This window comes from Harpia harpyja, chromosome 3 (assembly GCF_026419915.1).
Source record: "Harpia harpyja isolate bHarHar1 chromosome 3, bHarHar1 primary haplotype, whole genome shotgun sequence".
NCBI classification, from domain to species: Eukaryota; Metazoa; Chordata; class Aves; order Accipitriformes; family Accipitridae; genus Harpia; species Harpia harpyja.
Window position 1 is genome coordinate 19,336,478 of NC_068942.1, and position 16,518 is coordinate 19,352,995.

The 16,518-nt window shown below is 43.1% G+C and overlaps 1 protein-coding gene across 2 annotated transcripts in view; it reads left to right on the top strand.

Moving 5' to 3' along the window:
• Positions 1-16,518, top strand: part of BACH2 (BTB domain and CNC homolog 2) — a 193,329-nt gene that overhangs the window by 132,130 nt on the left and 44,681 nt on the right. For both annotated transcript variants that reach the window (XM_052781506.1, XM_052781505.1), the window contains exon 5: positions 8,852-9,106. In XM_052781506.1, the coding sequence (XP_052637466.1) occupies positions 8,864-9,106 (243 nt within the window). In that variant the 5' untranslated portion in view covers positions 8,852-8,863. The remainder of the gene's footprint in view (positions 1-8,851; positions 9,107-16,518) is intronic.

Consider the following 16,518-nt stretch of genomic DNA (forward strand, 5'->3'; position numbering starts at 1 on the left):
AATAAACATTCATCATGGAGACTATGGGCATCTTGACATTAATTTAAAAAAAAAAACAACAAACAAACAAAAAAGAAGATCCATCGCAAAAATGAAGCTGTGGTACATTTCTGTTCGTGTGTGCAATCTGCCAATACCGAAATCATTGTAAGTAACCAAAATGCTACAGAGAAAACTTACATTAAGCAGTTCTGTCTAAAGGTCTGCAGGACCAGAGTCCCCCTTTTTTTTTTCCCCTAGTCTCTATCCAGTTGTGCAGTAGGGTCTAGGTCCAGTATAACAAAACCAGTAAGTGACTTTTGCAATGGGACTTACTTCCTACATCAAAGCCTCTGTGCTGTGACGACGTATGGGTGTGCAAAAGCAGCCATTCCACGGTCTGGAGGACACATCCCTGTTCCCGTCACTTTAAGCTAAGGAATGAATTTCCAGTATTCTCATCTCCACTTCAAAAGTACGTGAAGCTTGCCATGCAGAAACAGGGCTCATGGCCCAGCTCTGCAACCAGCCCAGGCACTAATGCTTCTGCTCACTGCCCATGGTGTAGCTCATCGAAGACCAGTTTGTGGCCCTTGAACTGTGTGCAGCTCTTTAGCAATTCAGAGGGTGCTCCCTGGGCTGTGAACGCTTGACGTGTTGGAGCCATGCGGCCTCCTCAGCAATGTGAATTCTTGCCTTTAGGAGATGTTACCAAATGTCTGCAGGGTCCTGCTGCACGCCCAACCAGACCTGCCTCTCTAGAGGGCCCGTGGTTAAATCCGCTCTTGGGTTTCTCTTAGCTATCCCCCTTCCCACCCATGGTCAAATGAAGGTCTTGCTTTGAGGCAGTAGGGTGAGAAGCACCAGCCATCGCTATCAGCAGCAGCACATGTCTATAGCTGCCAGCCAAGAATGCTCTGCAATGTCTTTTCCACTTATCCATGTATCTTCTGCTTTACAGCAGAAGTTACTTAAACAATGTGAAAAGCTCATTTCTGAAGACGTTCTTGCTAATGGCCCTGGCACCCACAGTATTTTTGGCAGGAGGCAAGCCCGTGTAGCCTGGCGGCCTGCTAGTCTATTTTCAATTATCTGGGGTGCTCAGAGAAGAAGACATTAATATTGCTGAGGATGACATAGCAAATTACTACTGCTCCCTAACCTTTTTAAATTGCTAACACTGTTGTAATCTGTAATTACAGAAATCAGTGTGAGAATTGTGGCACAGTATAATTATCTTTCCTGATACTTTATTGCTGTATGAATTATTAATCAAAATCAGTCTTGTATAGTATTTGCAGCAACTAAGAAGAATAATGTATAATTAAATTTCGTTATTTCTATTTTTGTGCTGGTGTTTTATGATGTTGTAATTGATAATTAATTGGTTAAAAAATCACACAATTCTTGGGAGTTTCATATGACTATGTTCAGTATTCAGCATTTATTAATTGAATAATGGGCTCACTGAAGAGACCTTTGTATATAGTCTTCTGTCATTACAGTGAGCTCTCAAAAATGGTGAATTAATCATTAGGCCTTTCAATAGTTTCTTTTTAAAGGAAAGCAGTGACAATATAATCATATCCTTTGTTGTTATAGCTATAATTGAGAGATCGTAATAACCAATTACAAGGATGGTCATTTGAGGAGCTCTGAAGTGTCAGTTATTGATAAATTTCTTTAAAACAAAGTGTTGATTACACAGAACGAGTCTTTTCATAGAAAAAATATTAGGAGATGGGGAAGGAAGCCTGGAAAATTATTTTCCTCCCACTTGCCACTTAAAAACAGTGCGTGTTTATCCGTAAAAACTTGTCAAGTCTGATGTGCTTTTGCTGCCAAAAGTTCCTCTCAGCTTTTTCATTATTTTATCATCATTCTCCCCATTTTTTTCCTAGTACCTTTTGCTAAATTGTTAGGGAAAAAAAAATAATAGAAAACCTCAGAACAAAAGAGCATTTTTTCACACTGTCTGCATCCTATTGAACAGAAATACTGTCAGACATTTACATGCAAATCTGCAGTGCAGACTCTCCAGCTACCTGTGAACAAAGAGTCTTGGCTGTGTTTAACCTGACCACTTCAAGTTATTCCTAAGTGTCTTTTTTTTACTCTTAGTGGAGCTGATTGGAAGAATGTGAACTGGAACTAAAAATAACCCCAGTTCAGTATTGATCCTCTCTTAACACAATCACGAGAAAGCCGGGAGTCACCTTGTACAGCAGGATATAATGCAAGCTCCAGCTTATGAACTTGCGGTTCATTTTACACCAGGTCAGGTAGTGCAATTCCTAAATGAGAAATCACACAATGTTATCTGTTGGCTTCCATACTAAAATGTAGCATTACAGACATAATGAGGAGATACCGATAAACCTTTTCAGGCCTTTACTGTGAGGTTGTTGGGAGTCCTCTGTGTGCTGTTGTAGATCTGATGTCCTGCTTACACCTCCTGGGATACAAGTGAGCCTTTGTTTCATGGGATGAGATGATGCCTTTAAGCCCCCTTTTCCCCCTATCCCCTTCCTCACTGGTGTTTTGCCACGGAGAGGCTACAAAGACACTTCTGCTGCAGTCTGTGCACCTTTTATAAGTTGAGCTTAACATCTGATGGCTTCTCATGTTCTAAACCCAGTGCTCCTCTGGAGCCAGTGGGAGGGGGAGCCCCTGCTGTCAGTGACACCCACCACACGTAGTCTTTAGACAGATGTTTTCTACTGCTTGCCCTCAACAGCATGGTCCCATGCAACTTCAGTACCTGTTTGAGAGAGAGGAGTGCGGGGCAGCAGCATGCCCATCACTGTCTCCTGCAGTTGGGGCAGAGGAGGCGAGAGGTCTAGGAGGCATGTGTGGAGGTGATAGATTTGGGTTTTCATCTGTGTTGACATCCATCAAATAATTTGTTTCTGAGACAGTGGTTAGTAGGTCAGGAAAGACAGATAATACAGGCACGTTCCTCTGCCCAGGCAGTTTGGTTTTGGCCAGTGTGCTAGAGCATGTGAATATTTATCCCGTGTAAACTTGTAACCTGAGTAATGTGGCCCTGGATGTTTTTGTGGGAGTGACTAATCCTTTTACAAATCCGGTGAGTTCTTTGCCCAGTAACATGCAGCAGTGGTCAGTCGTACATATGGTTTATTGCAGTAACCGTGAAATCTCAGGAAAAACAAAACAAGCATCTTCCTATGAGTACAGGGTACAATTTCAGTTCATTTCTATGGTCAGGAATCACAGCTCTTCTTTCTACAAATTCTGCGTTTGTCTTGCTGCTTTAATGTGGGTGTGCCCTCCTATTTGCAACACTAGAAACAATAAACAGCAGTGCTGCTTTGACCTTTTTATTTTGTATTATTTGTGTAGTGTTTATTTAATTGATCATACTTTTTGAGGAGGGCTTTTTCTCTTACCTTGCCAATAATCTTTTTCATTGTTCTGCTGAGGATTTCTTTTGTCCCTGTTTCGACATCAGTAATCAGATGCAGACACTACACAACAGTGTACTACACCAGAAGTAACTAGAACATATATCTCCTTATTAAAATATTTCTCTCTCTCTAAAATAGGTGATGACAGTCTGTCTGTCTTCAGTCTGTCATCTTCATGAGAGACTCCACATTGGAATTGAGAATCCAGGTCAATGAGTCCCTGTTTTACTGTGATGGTGGTAAAACACTACAACAGGTTGTCCAGAGATGGTCTGGGGTCTCCACCTTTGAAGAGACTCAAAACCCTACTGCACATAGTCCTGAGCAGCCTTCTCTAGGTCACCCTGCTTTGAGCAGGGAGGCTGGACTAGGTGATACCTAGAGTTCCTCTCCAACCTCAACCATTCCATAATTTTTGTTTTTCTTCTAATTGCCACTTGTGTATAACAGAGTGCCCTGGATTTAGTGTGTCACCTTGTTAGTGTCTAATTCTTTTTTGTATTAAGTCTTTTTTAAATTCCTAACAATCCCTATTACCTTGGACATTTGAACTAATTTTATCAATTTCAGTCTCCCTGTCATGGTCTCTGGACTTCTAGGTCACTAATTAATGTAGGATCATCAGATAATTCATGTTGAAAAGGACCTGAGGAGGTTCCTAGCACAACCTCCTGCTCAAAGCAGGTCAGCTCTGAGATCAGAGTGGGTTGCTTAGCGCTATATCCAGTCTGGTCTTGAAAACCTCCAAGGATGGAGATGACACAACCTCTCCAAGCAACCTGTTCCTCAGTTTTTCCTTATGTCCAGTCTAAAGCTCTGTTGTTTCAAATTACTCCCAGTGTCTGGCTCCATCTTCTCGATGACCTCAGTGCAGGAGTGGCAGGCTGCTGTTAGGACCCTGGTATCCCCAGACAGACTCTCTCCCATCCAAGTACTAAGTGTGCTCACCCCTGCTTAAGGTTCAGAGATCAGAGGAGCTCAGGCGTGTTGCATGGCGTGCCCGTAGGCAGATGTGAGCCAGTACTGCTGCTGTTTTGTTTCTGGAGGAATTTCACTGTTAACCTGCTGAAAATTGCCCCTGCATCCCTTCTCTGTTGAATACAGTTTAGCCTAAGTGATTTCCAGTCTGATGCAACTTCTCACCTTATGACAGCTGAGCTTCTCTAGCAGCCTTTTGTAAAGGTTTTGTCAAAGGATTTCTGAAAGTCAACACTAATTACACGTACCAGTGTTCCTCGCTGCTAATTTGACACACTTCAGGAATTCTAACAGAGCCCATCAGAGACATGACTTCCCCTTGCAGAAGCCATGCTGCTTTGTCACGATGACAATTTGCCTGGTTAAGTGCTCTGTAGCTCTGCTGCGATCGAGATTTACCTTTTCACGTAATTAACCCAGTTCTGATGCAGGACTTTCTGGTCTGTCTTGTTAAGATTTTCTCTCCCCTAATGCTTCCCTTTAAAAACAGACACCACGTTGCCTTCCCGTTAGTCTTGTGAGGCAGGAGCTGTTTTTTTCATGATAGGTAATGTATTTTTGGTGGCAGCTCAGGCAGTGCGTTTATGAGTTCCTGGAGAGTTTTGGGTGAGCACCAGCCAGTCGAGACAACATGCTGCAAACTGAAGTAATTCAGATGTTCCATGAGCAACTTTTTTGGTCTCCTGAGGTTACACGTGCCTCCTCCATGCTGCCCATGCAGAAGGGCTCGGTGGGATCTCCCACCCGCCGCTGCGGAAGGACCGTGTAAGCAACGTTCCAGTTCGCTTCACTGCAGTTGCTGGCCTTTACCAGCAACTTTTTTTGGTGAGGTTTCAATGGTGCTTTCCTTGCCCACAATAGTTTGTGCCAGTTTCTGGAAACTTTTGTTTCAAAGAGGCTTTTTCTGGCAGTATGGTGACCTATATGCAAACAAATGCACAGCATGTTCTTTTGAGCTGGAGAAAGGCTTGCTAAGACATTCTCTCTTCGGTTTGAAGAAATACCAAGTGTGTAGCAATGATTTCCATGAAGAAGGTTCTGCAAACTCAGCATAATACTGAATTCAGCAAAAAATTATGCGGTTTGAATTAACACTGTATAAAAGACTTCCAGCCCGGCTTGCCTCAGAGTTCAGAGTTAGTACCCGATCCCTGCTTTTCTCTTCTGAGGAGAGGGGGTAAAAAAAATTTGAATTCTGCTAATTTTCTTGCTACTACATGCCAAAGCCCTGCAGCGACCTTTTCACTTTGCACTCTAAACCCTTTCCCCCTGAAAATGAACAATATACTTCCCAGTGTAAGGTTTCACCATCTTGCTCCTGTCCTGCAGGATAAAGCCCTCTTGGAGAGGAAGCACCTCGTGCCTGGAGGTCATTCAGTCAATGGCAGATCATGGAAAAGGGAAGACCGTAAATCACTTGTGTTGAAACATTAGAAGCTGATAAATAGGTGGTCCTGAGTTGTAGCCCAGCCCCGGCTTCCCTGTGCGCAATGCAGGGCTTGGGGTGCTTCCTGGAGCGGCCAGGGGCACAGCAGGGGAAGTCTGTGTCAGGCTGAGATTGCAGCTGCTGGCCAGGGCATCCACGCGGGCTCTCAGCAGCTGTGGGAAGGGGCACGGCATGGCTCTGCTTTTGGGAACCCCCTGCAGTCACAACAGTAGCCTTGGGAAAGCACGGCAATATAAGCCGCTGAGTGGAGGTCCATCCCGGGAGCGTAGCTAGGGATCCGCTGGAGCGGATGGTGTGATTTACAGCGCCAGCATCTCAGTACTGCGTTGGTCAGGCTTCCTAGCATAGAAAGTAGGCTTGCTCGCCAGCGGGGAAATACACCGTGGTATTTTCAGCACTTCATAGGGCATGCAACAAATTTTTTTAAAAAAATACACTTGATGAGAGCTGTACTTAAAAAGTGGGAAATTACTAATTAGTAACCAAGTAATTCAGGGTTTGATTCACACAAATTGCACTATTACTGTAAAAAAGGATTGCAATTTCAGGCAAACAGTGGTTTTTGGTTTTTTTTAAAAAAGGCACTGAAAATATAATTGATGTTCTGTTCATTACCTGCGAGGTTTCAGGTTTCTTGTACATATTTTCATCATCTGACACATTACAGGCATAAAACATGCCTGGAAAAAAAAGAAAAAAAAATTAACTCTTTCCCCTTTGCATTGTCATTTGCAACTCTCAGGTTTTCCCACTAGATTGTTCTAGTAAACTCTTGCATTTCATAGCACGCAACAGTGACCACTTAGAACATCATTATAACGCTATCGTTAGCATCAGAGTTCGGTTACACAGAAAGCTATGAGTGGGATGAGCTAAGTATCATTTTCTCTTTTACCTTACCGGAGTGCTAATAAAATGATTGCTGTCAATTCTTCTCATTAGTCTCAATTTAGGAGAAAAAAAAGAAGAAATCTTCTGGTTAAGAAATCTAACTGGTAGCATAAAAAACCCCAAAGTATCTCCCTCCCCTACCTATATGCAGATCAATAAGCAGCTATGTATCTTCTCTCTAGATATAAAGTCAGTGAAGGACTAATCTGGGTTGGTTGGTTGTTTTTTTTCTGTTCATGTAGGCATTTCAGCTGGGTACTCAGAAGTGTAGCATGAGTCAGCAGTAAATACTGAAAATACCAGTAAAATAGAAGCCATAAGCATCCCATTAAGACTTCCAGTAATATTATAGTTCTGTAATGTTGGCAAAAATACCTATTTTGTAGAGTCATCATAGCCACTGGCTTAAAAATACTCCTATAAAGGTGGGAAAATGGAGTGATTGTTGAGATGTCTAGTAAAGTTGCAAGTAACAAGTGGGTCCTCTTAAGTCCATTCTTGTCTAGATTATTAGTATCTTTCAAATGACACTGTAGGAAAATGGTACCCTGATTTGAACTCATGGCAAGAGAAATCGTTTGAAGTCATGTTATGTCTGTCTCCTCGTGTACCTGCATGTTGTACTAACACAGGAAAATGCTGCAAAGATCCATGTTAAAAAGTAGGAGGAATTTTGCTTCTACTTGCTACAGTGGTCAGATATTTACAGTGCAGCGGTATTATACCAAAATACCGCCATCTGTTGCCTTTAGCCCTGTATGCCTCTGAATCTTGCCTCTCAGAAGGCAGTTGTTTGCAATAAGGAAAAATAATTCCTTAAAATACCTGAACTTTGTGCATTTGCATGACTTTCCTTTCAGCAGCAGATAGAATAGTACATACAAATAATCCTTTTTCCCATGTAAGCCCTAAAACAAGCATGTTTGGTTTGGTTTGGGGTACATAGTGTGTTCAGACACAGCACAGGCTTTTACACTTTTCTACTCAGAGAAATTGAATTGAGAAAATAATGTAAAGGGAATTCAGTCTAGTGCTGGGTGGAAAATTTGGGGTAAAAGAATTACTTCAACGTGATCAAGTACAAAGGGGGTTCATGTGGTGTTGGGTGTCGGGGGAAGCTGATTGCCACCACCATCACAATCACAAGTCCCCATGTTCAGAGGCATTGCCAGTTCTACGTGTGCCAGAAATTGCAGAACATCAGGCAGAGAACTTCCTAGCTCAGACAGTTGTAACAAGTGTCTTGCATCGTTCCAACCTCTGCTCTGCTGTCAGGAAGGGGAGACTTATCTGCAGGCAGGAGCAGCCCCAGCACCCAAATGCTGCCCTGCCGCCTGGGGTTGGACCTCCACATGGGTTGAGGGGTTTTCTTGGGTCTGTGGGTCTGGAATTCAGAAACGGCTCTTTTCTGTAAATGGCATTAAACTGCTGGTGAAGGCATGTTGCTTTAGGCATACCTGGAAACAGATTTCTTCTGAAGCCACTAAACACCTTTCTCTCCCCCATAAGGCTTAAAATGGCTCTAATACTGATTGAGAAATGAAGTCACTATAGTTAGTGGCTTGTCTTCATCGGGTACAGTTCCACCTTGCCTTTCACTTGAGCCGAGGTCTTCAGTATAAACACGCAGCTGTTTACAGCCTGTCAGCTGGAGAATAGGCTGGGGTTTTGAGGGTTTTTTCCCTTAATCTGAAAACAACAGAAGCAAGCACAAAGCCCTTTTTTCACTATTAGAAGACCCAACAGTCGCTCTTGCTTTTTTTGCTAAAATCTCCTAAAATTTCCCATGTTACCATGTTACTGCCTCTACTAAATCGAAAATTGTAGATGCATAGTAGGTGATTGAAGGAAAGCACTTTGCGGTCTATCTAAAGTCTGCTTTGGTTTTGAGGGGGGAAATCAAGGGCCAGTTAGGTAATCGAAGTGCGGTGGAGTGAAAGCCAGTGGCAATGAACGCCCTTCCCCATACCTTTCCCAAGCAACTTGCTCAGATTTAAGAATTAACGGGCTGCTTGGCTGTGGTCCCAGGGTATCCAGAAATCTGGCAGCATCGCACCACACCATGTTCACCTGGTGGCTGTGTTGCTCCTCACCACCTTGTTTGTGTTTTCTTCCTTCTCCCCTGCAGGGTGTGAACGGCATGTCTGTGGATGAGAAGACTGACTCCCCCATGTATGTGTATGAGTCAACGGTGCACTGTACCAATATTCTCCTCTGCTTAAATGACCAGCGGAAGCAGGACATTCTCTGTGACGTGACGCTGATCGTGGAGGGGAAGGAGTTCCGCGCCCACCGGGCTGTGCTGGCTGCCTGCAGCGAGTACTTCTTGCAGGCGTTGGTAGGGCAGACGGAAAATGACCTGGTGGTCAGCCTGCCGGAAGAGGTACAGTATGTCACCGTGCCCCCGCCATAAACATGAGCCCCCTCCATCCTACGCGGTGAGGAAGACCTCTGCGGTCCGCTAAGGTGGCAAAGGGGAGCGTGGCGCGGGTTTCAGTGCCTGCCCTGGCACGGCTCTGGATGTGGTTTTTGTGTTTGGGTAGGTTGCAAATTGCTGAAGGATGGACATGTTCACACCAGCCTTCCTCACCAGCAGTAACTCCTAACGGTTACGGTGGCAAAGCTCTAAGATGCTTCAGCTCAGCTTTGTCACTGCCGCCAAGGGAGTTGTACCCAAATGCTTAATTACCGTAGCTTCGTTCAGGGCATTGTCAGGACCCTGATACTCTTCTGCTGTACCAGACAGGAAATTTGAAAGGGGTGATGTGGCTGCTAGGTGGCAGGTTATTGTTGAAAAATCATTTGAGCTGTCACATTGTTGGGAGTCTCATTGCTGTCCACCCCGCTCTGGCAGCTCATGTCCTCGTCCTCCTCTTTCCCCTCTCCTGTACCTCATTCAGCCTTGCTTCCTCTCGCCTCCCCTCACAATGAGTTTGGGATTTAACTGCTTCGGGACATGTGTTTTCCACCGAGAAACCATGAACACAATCTGTCAAAAAGCAGGGTTTTTCACATGCAGCATGGCTCCCACAGCAGGAAGCCAAGGGACGTAGAAAATACATACCTCACTGGAAAGTTTACTTTATTTTACCACAAAATCTCATTGGCTGGCTTCCACCCCCACTGTAGTTTCCTCACAGCCATACAGCTGTGACAGCACAGCTACCGTAGGGCATGCCGGTGGCTTTGCTGCCCACAGAGGGGAGATGTGTGCCTGCTGGCCAGGGCTGCCGTCACTTGCCGCCTCGGCACTGCCTACCCGACATCTCTGGCTGGGATGGGCAGTACAAGAAGGGGGGCAATGTACCCAGGGCACAGGACAGCAGTCGCTCAGTGGGAAGGTACTCTGGCATACAGAGGGGTTTTCACCATCATTTGCTTAACACCCATGAAGAAGCACAGTGTGTTTTTAAATGATGACAGATCCCGAAGTGTCACACACCATTTTTTCCCCTCTGGTTTAGCTCTCCAGAGACTTCAGCAGCATCATGATGTTATCACGGCACAAGTTGGAGAGCATTAGAAGAAGTAGGTCACCAGGTGTGACTTCATGAGTCTTGACACTGAATATTACTCATGAAGAAATTTCAACCCAGACATTTTGCATAGGAGTTTAGAGATATCACAGAGGATGTGCTAGGATGCGCACTATGATTCTGCAGTGTCCACTAATAATTTCCAGTGGAAGAATCGAGTCTCAGTGAGTGTCACACAGCTTTCACACCACAAAGCAAGGGTGGGTGCAGAGAGGTGACAAAACATGCCTGGGGTGCACAGGTACAAAGAGGCACGAGAGTATTGGCACTCTTCTACAAAGCCTTGGTGAGACCTCCATGTATGATTCAGGTCCTGTTAAAGAAAAATAATTGAAATTCAATTAAGTATATACAAGAGTGACTGAGATGTTCAGAAGAAGGAGCCTGGCCTAAAGCAGGAGAAGACAAGACTGTGGCAGGTTCATACTGCTGGTGTGACAACTGCGACATGCTACAGCTCTGTGTAGGCAGAGGAGATGAAATGGCTGAGAGGAGGAGTTTCTCTTTAAAAAGACAATGTTGACACAAGCATTGATTGGTTTCAACTGGCTTTTAGTAAAAGTAGATTGGAAATCAGCAGAATTCTAATCACAGCAGCGGTGAGGTGCTGAGCCACAGGCCAGTGGGAGAAGCAGGGTGGTGGGGGGATCAGGATGTGTCTGCACTTGGTGACCCAGTCCTTTGTTCATATGACACTAAAGATTTAAAACACAAAGGTTTGTCTATGTGTTTTATATGAGATACTACATTAAAAAAATTCCTCCAGTCCAACCATAAATGATTTCTATTTAAGTGAATGCCCTTTGGATAAATGAAGTATTCACTTCTACATTTTAGAATATATCTTAATGAAAGATCAAAAAGTTTTCATGACTTAGGGTTACTCTGGCTGCTGTTACAGCTCAAGTGAAGTCCATGGATTTGCAGAAGTAGTGCATCTAGTTCTTGAGGTTTTTCCCAGTATTCTGAAATTGTCAATTGACCACCACTGTTGTTTTGCCACGTGCTTCTCTTAGTTGCAGAGCACCAGGGCTTTAACTTTCTCATCCTGGAGAAGAACTGTCTTAGCCTATTAAACAAGACATCTAGAGTTACCAGTGCTTACTTGTACAGATATTTTCCATGTGCAAATTAATTGCTGTTAACTGCATCGAATTTAATTTGCTCAGTGGCTACTTTATTTGAATAGATATACGTGAAGTGGTCAGTTAAATAATTTCCTCACAAATGCTAGTCACTTGGGGTAGAGAGCTGCCTGATGCACTTTGTTATTTCTCAGTTATTCCTTGGTTAAGGACCACGTCTTGGTTTCTGGCGTTGCTCTGCTTCAGAGTGCTGAGCGCTTTGGTAAGTGCCTGTGTGTAGATACGGGAAGTGCCTCCAAAAAAGAACAGTGTTGGAGCTCCCTATAAAAGGAACTGAAACACTCCTGGTTTTTAAGAGCTGATGGAGCAGGGGGAAAAACCATCTTAGTTATATTGCATTAAAAGAAGTTAGCAGGGTCTTTTGCAGTTCACGGGCTAATGGCTTTTCCCAAGGCTATTGTTTTTAGTCCATGGTCTGCAGAGCTCTGGCAGCCCATGAGTTACTTCTAAAGGTATCTGTGAAAACTGTCTTAATCTGTCATGTAGGGGGTTATTCCTCCAGTGGAAAAATTTCAAACAAAAGTTCGAAGTTAATGTCCTGAGCCAGTACTTTTTTCCAGGCTTATAGACAATTTATGTTGGCATATAGATTGAAAATAATTTTTAAATATAGTCTTCACGGTTCAAAACTTTTCCAAACGTGACGATCACTCGTAAATTAGCAAAGCTATTTTTAAGAAGTCAACCATACAAGCATTGCATTTTAAATTCTGGCGTGGTTTGAAAACTGTTAAAGTATGCAATTGTGGAGAATGGGCATTATCATTATTATTTCTCAAAGTTTTGATGTTGGAGCTGGATAAAGCTTTATATATAAAGCTTTTACACTCATGTAATGTTGGTGTGAGGGAGCTTAACATCAAAACAAAAGAACATATTTTTGATTATTCAAAGCAGTAAATCTGCCTCTGAAGTCTAAATTGTAGACTTTTTTTTACTTCATAGCATGTTGGGGTCTTTTTGTTAATCTGGCATCCAGACGTTGTTAACTGTTGTCTAGCTAAACAGTGAACTTAAGTTTTTTACATTATTTCTTGTTCATATCCAATTACAGGTGAGAGCAGTCTTTATCATACACCAGTCATTTCAGTAGGAGACATTGTGCACACACAGAATTGGGACTAGTTGACCTTACAGGGTTTTAAACTGCTGCAGAAATTTGTGTTAGACTTTTCAGGTCAGTTCAAGCGTGACTTAATGTGCCTCAGTTCAAACCTTTCTCTAATCAAGTTAAACTAAGTCAGTATGGAGCTAATTCTGCACTGATTGAAGAGTTTCCATAAACCCTTTTGTGCTAGCCTCGGTAATTTGATTTCATACTACACCTTTTGTTAAAGGAACGTATTTTAGTGTGTAGATAAGCGCTTGGAAAAACAGCCACGTAATAACAAGGGCTCAGAATGTGGCTGTGGTGAGTGAACTGTCAGCCCTCAGAGCAGAGTTAGAGGAATGGAGTGTGTCAGCTGCGTACAGCTAATAAAAAAGGACCCCGTTAGCTCTTAACTTCTACGCTTTTCTCTTCATTTGCAGTTTTTGGTAAACAACTAGAACCTCGCCTGCTTTTCACCCAGGGTATTTTTCAGCAATTGTGCAGTTTTCCTCTAGCAGCCGCTGTTAAATGCTGCCCAAAATTAATATTTTCCAAGAACTGAGTTTAAAGCTGTAAAGTTAGTCATTCACTCTGTACCCCTAACTGTTGTTTTGTTTTATTTAATCATGAAAACTGGTCTTCCTTCCTTTAACAAGGCACTTAATTAAGCTTTTAATTCATTATAAGAAGTTAAATGGCACTTATGAGGCTTTTTTAATGGTTTCCACTTCCCATCCAGATTACAAAAAAAGGTGTGATAGAGAGAGAGACACGGCTGTCAGCCAGAGGTATTGTAGGTCATGCCAATATTAGCTGGCAGCAGGCCATTATCCAATTAACATTGCTTCATCGCTGCAAGTAATAGCTCTCGAGTAGATGATTGAGTCATTCATGCTGTAGTGGTACTCTACTTGAGAAGGAGCCAGTGCTTCATCGAATAGGCTTTTGATATGCTATTATTACCTGCCTGGCTTTGCTAATAGAAGTGCACAGCAAGTCTATATGGGCAAGCTGAAAGCTGGGCGCTGGACGGAGGACCATCGTCTATGCAAACACCTTACTCGCTTGGTTTTCTGAAAACTGAGGTTGTAGTTAAATGGTGAAAAGACAGAAACAGCAACAACAAATAAAACCCCTCAGTTGTATTAAATTCCTACAGCTTAGAAATGAGATTCCCAACCTTGCTTGCATTTTTTTGACTTTGGGCTGTACCTTTGAAAAAAGCTTCACCTAGTCATTGCAGCCATGAAAGCACCAAATTTCTCTCTGGTGAAGTTAAACAAAGGTCTTCCGAAGTAGTAGACCAAGATTTTTCTAGCGCTGGTCTGATACTGTCCTTTCTGTTATAAAACCAACTTGCTTCTCAAGTAGGTTGGTTAGTTTTACCTGTAACCCTCAAGTTTCTTGAATCTGTTTTAAAGAGTGGTTATTGGTCACTTTTTTTAGTGCAGTGAACTATCTATCTGCTGGAAAAGTTGCCTTCTAAAAGGATTAAGTGGAGTTGTCTGTGGCTTACAAATCTTCCAAGGGGCAAAGGGAAGCAGCATCTCTTTTAGGAAGAGGGGGTGGGATGTGCTTGGGGAGCTTTTTTGTTTGTTTATCCGCACAGCAATTTGCTATTAAGAGAATGATGTTCAAAGTAAATGTTAGCACACACCACAGGCTGAATTTCTCTGCGTTCTTACTCCTTTACTGCTCCCTGACGGCTGCTGTGAAACCTGCCATTTCCCCATGAGGTCTAGCCCTGTAAAACCTGTCATCTGCTTCTTCAGTTGACGTGGGTTAACTCCCTCACCGGGTTAAATCTTTGCAAGGAGAAAGGCAGGACAGGACCTCGATTTGGATTCAAGGCTGGCAAAAGCTGAGTATGTTGGAAAGCGAAGGCATGCGGCACCCTGGGTGGGACTGAGCCAGGCATCTAACATTAGTATGGCTCGTAGCTGACAGGGAGGAGAAATACTGGCAGCTGCTAACCATCCATGCCAACCAGCCAGCCTGAGGGAAAAATGCTGGGAATTAGCCAACAAAAGATGATTGCAATGAGGAGAAAATCAAAGGCAGGATGCAGGAGGTCAGCTATTACATACCCTGCTGGCTTAAGGCAATTGATTACTATTCCTTTTTATCTTTCTAGAAATAAACAATATTCTACTTTGTTTCTTTCCTTTCTGTGTATATGTATGAATATAATATCTTTAAGGAATGCAGGAACTGAGCTGGCAGTGCTCTGCACAGGAGTGTGGAATGGAAGAGGTGATAAATGTGGGAAAGAGGAGCAAGAGGGCAAGAAGAAAATGTCTGCTTGGAAGTTTCTTTCCCAGCTGGAGGGATGTTATTACACAGTAGGGAACAACAGAAGACCCTTTTTCTTTGGCACCCCAGAGATGTCTTAGGAGTAGCTAAAGTTAGTTCTTAGAGAATGGGAAGCATTAATGTGGTTTTCTCTTTACATGACTGTATTGGCCATTGATGTTCCTCACAGATTGCAACACTGGCCAGAATTATTTCTGCTTTGGCTCAGGAGGCGGCAGTGACCTGAAAGCCTTACTGAAAGCCACCACCCCTTTCATCCACAGACCTTTTTGTAGTGGCAAGAGGTTGTATAGATCAGGCTTCTAATAAAGTCAGGCTTCAAACTCATTTACGCTTCAACCTTACCTCAGCAATGACACTTCAGTGAGTCCGTGTGGATGGAAGTTGGGTCTCTGGTTTCCTAAATTCCTTCCAGGGAATGTGTTATTTTTCGTGCTGGTTCACAGTGCTGACACTGACCGCACCGAAGGATGACTGGAGGCTGCAGATCTGTAGTGAGAGTAAAACTGAGCATTTGGGTACTTTTTGAGGTCTTACATGACGTGATACTAATTCAGGAGAAACCATGAGACAGAAATGGATATTGTTTTATGTGCATTGCTTATGTAGCACAGTACAAGGTACAAACGATGTATTTTGTTTCTAGCAGGTGAGTGATAAAACAGAAATGAGACCATCAAGATGTGATATGAAATTCCATCTATGCCTTGGTGCAAAGGCTTCTGGCACTGCCTGATTTTTCATGCCTCAAGTATGATGAAGAAACTAGCTGCATACTTTTCATTCCGTGTGGTGTAACTTCATTTTGTGATGAGGGCTGTCTTGCCATTGATAATACTTCCCTCATCTTTTCCAGTGGAGAAAAGCGAAATACACCTCTGTTGTGTTGTGGGGAGAGCTAGGCTTAAAAAAGGAAAACAAAAGCCATGCCTACATGCATGTTAAGGAGATAAAATCTTGCAATAACTCCTTTCCTTCCCTTTGGCGGTACCTGTACTATTTATTTATTTATTCGAGTAAGCATATAAAAATGTACTGTCAAAGGGGATATGGAGATGAGTGCACAGAATGAAATTCACCACCACGATAAGTGGACTCAGTTTTGTTGCCTTTGTTAGACTCGTGCCTGCCACTAGTGCTAAATCAGGCTGATTGACGGTGATTGCACTCGCTATTGAAAAGGCAGTTTGTAGTGTGGAAACTTTCTCGCTCAAACATGACAAACATAATCTAAAATTTAAAAGATGTCCAAAAGAGTGAGTCCTAGAGGTAGACTATGCTAAGGGCATGAGCAGAAGCAATAAGAATGTGTAACAGGAGGTGTATTGGGGGGGGGGGGAGTTGCTGTATTCAAATATATATGTGGGCATGAATGAAAATGAGGTGGCTGAGCCATGACTGTGCCTGAACACTGAGCACTCTGGCCCTGCAGACTGAAAGATCTTCTCCTCCACCTTTGATTCTCTTACCTTTACTTTTTCTCCCTCTAAAAAAGCTTTGAATTTCTTTAATGCTGGCAAACTAAGGATCTGCTCTTTTAAGAGTCCAGTAATACAGGCTGAGCATTTGCCATTTGAATGAACAGACAGATAAAGCCCAGATAAGACACCCCTCAGCTTCACCACATCAGAGACCACAACCTGTAAGGTACTTTCTGGTCCCAGTACCAAGCTTTGTTTCGTTAGTGTTCCCAAGACCCAAAGAAGATAAG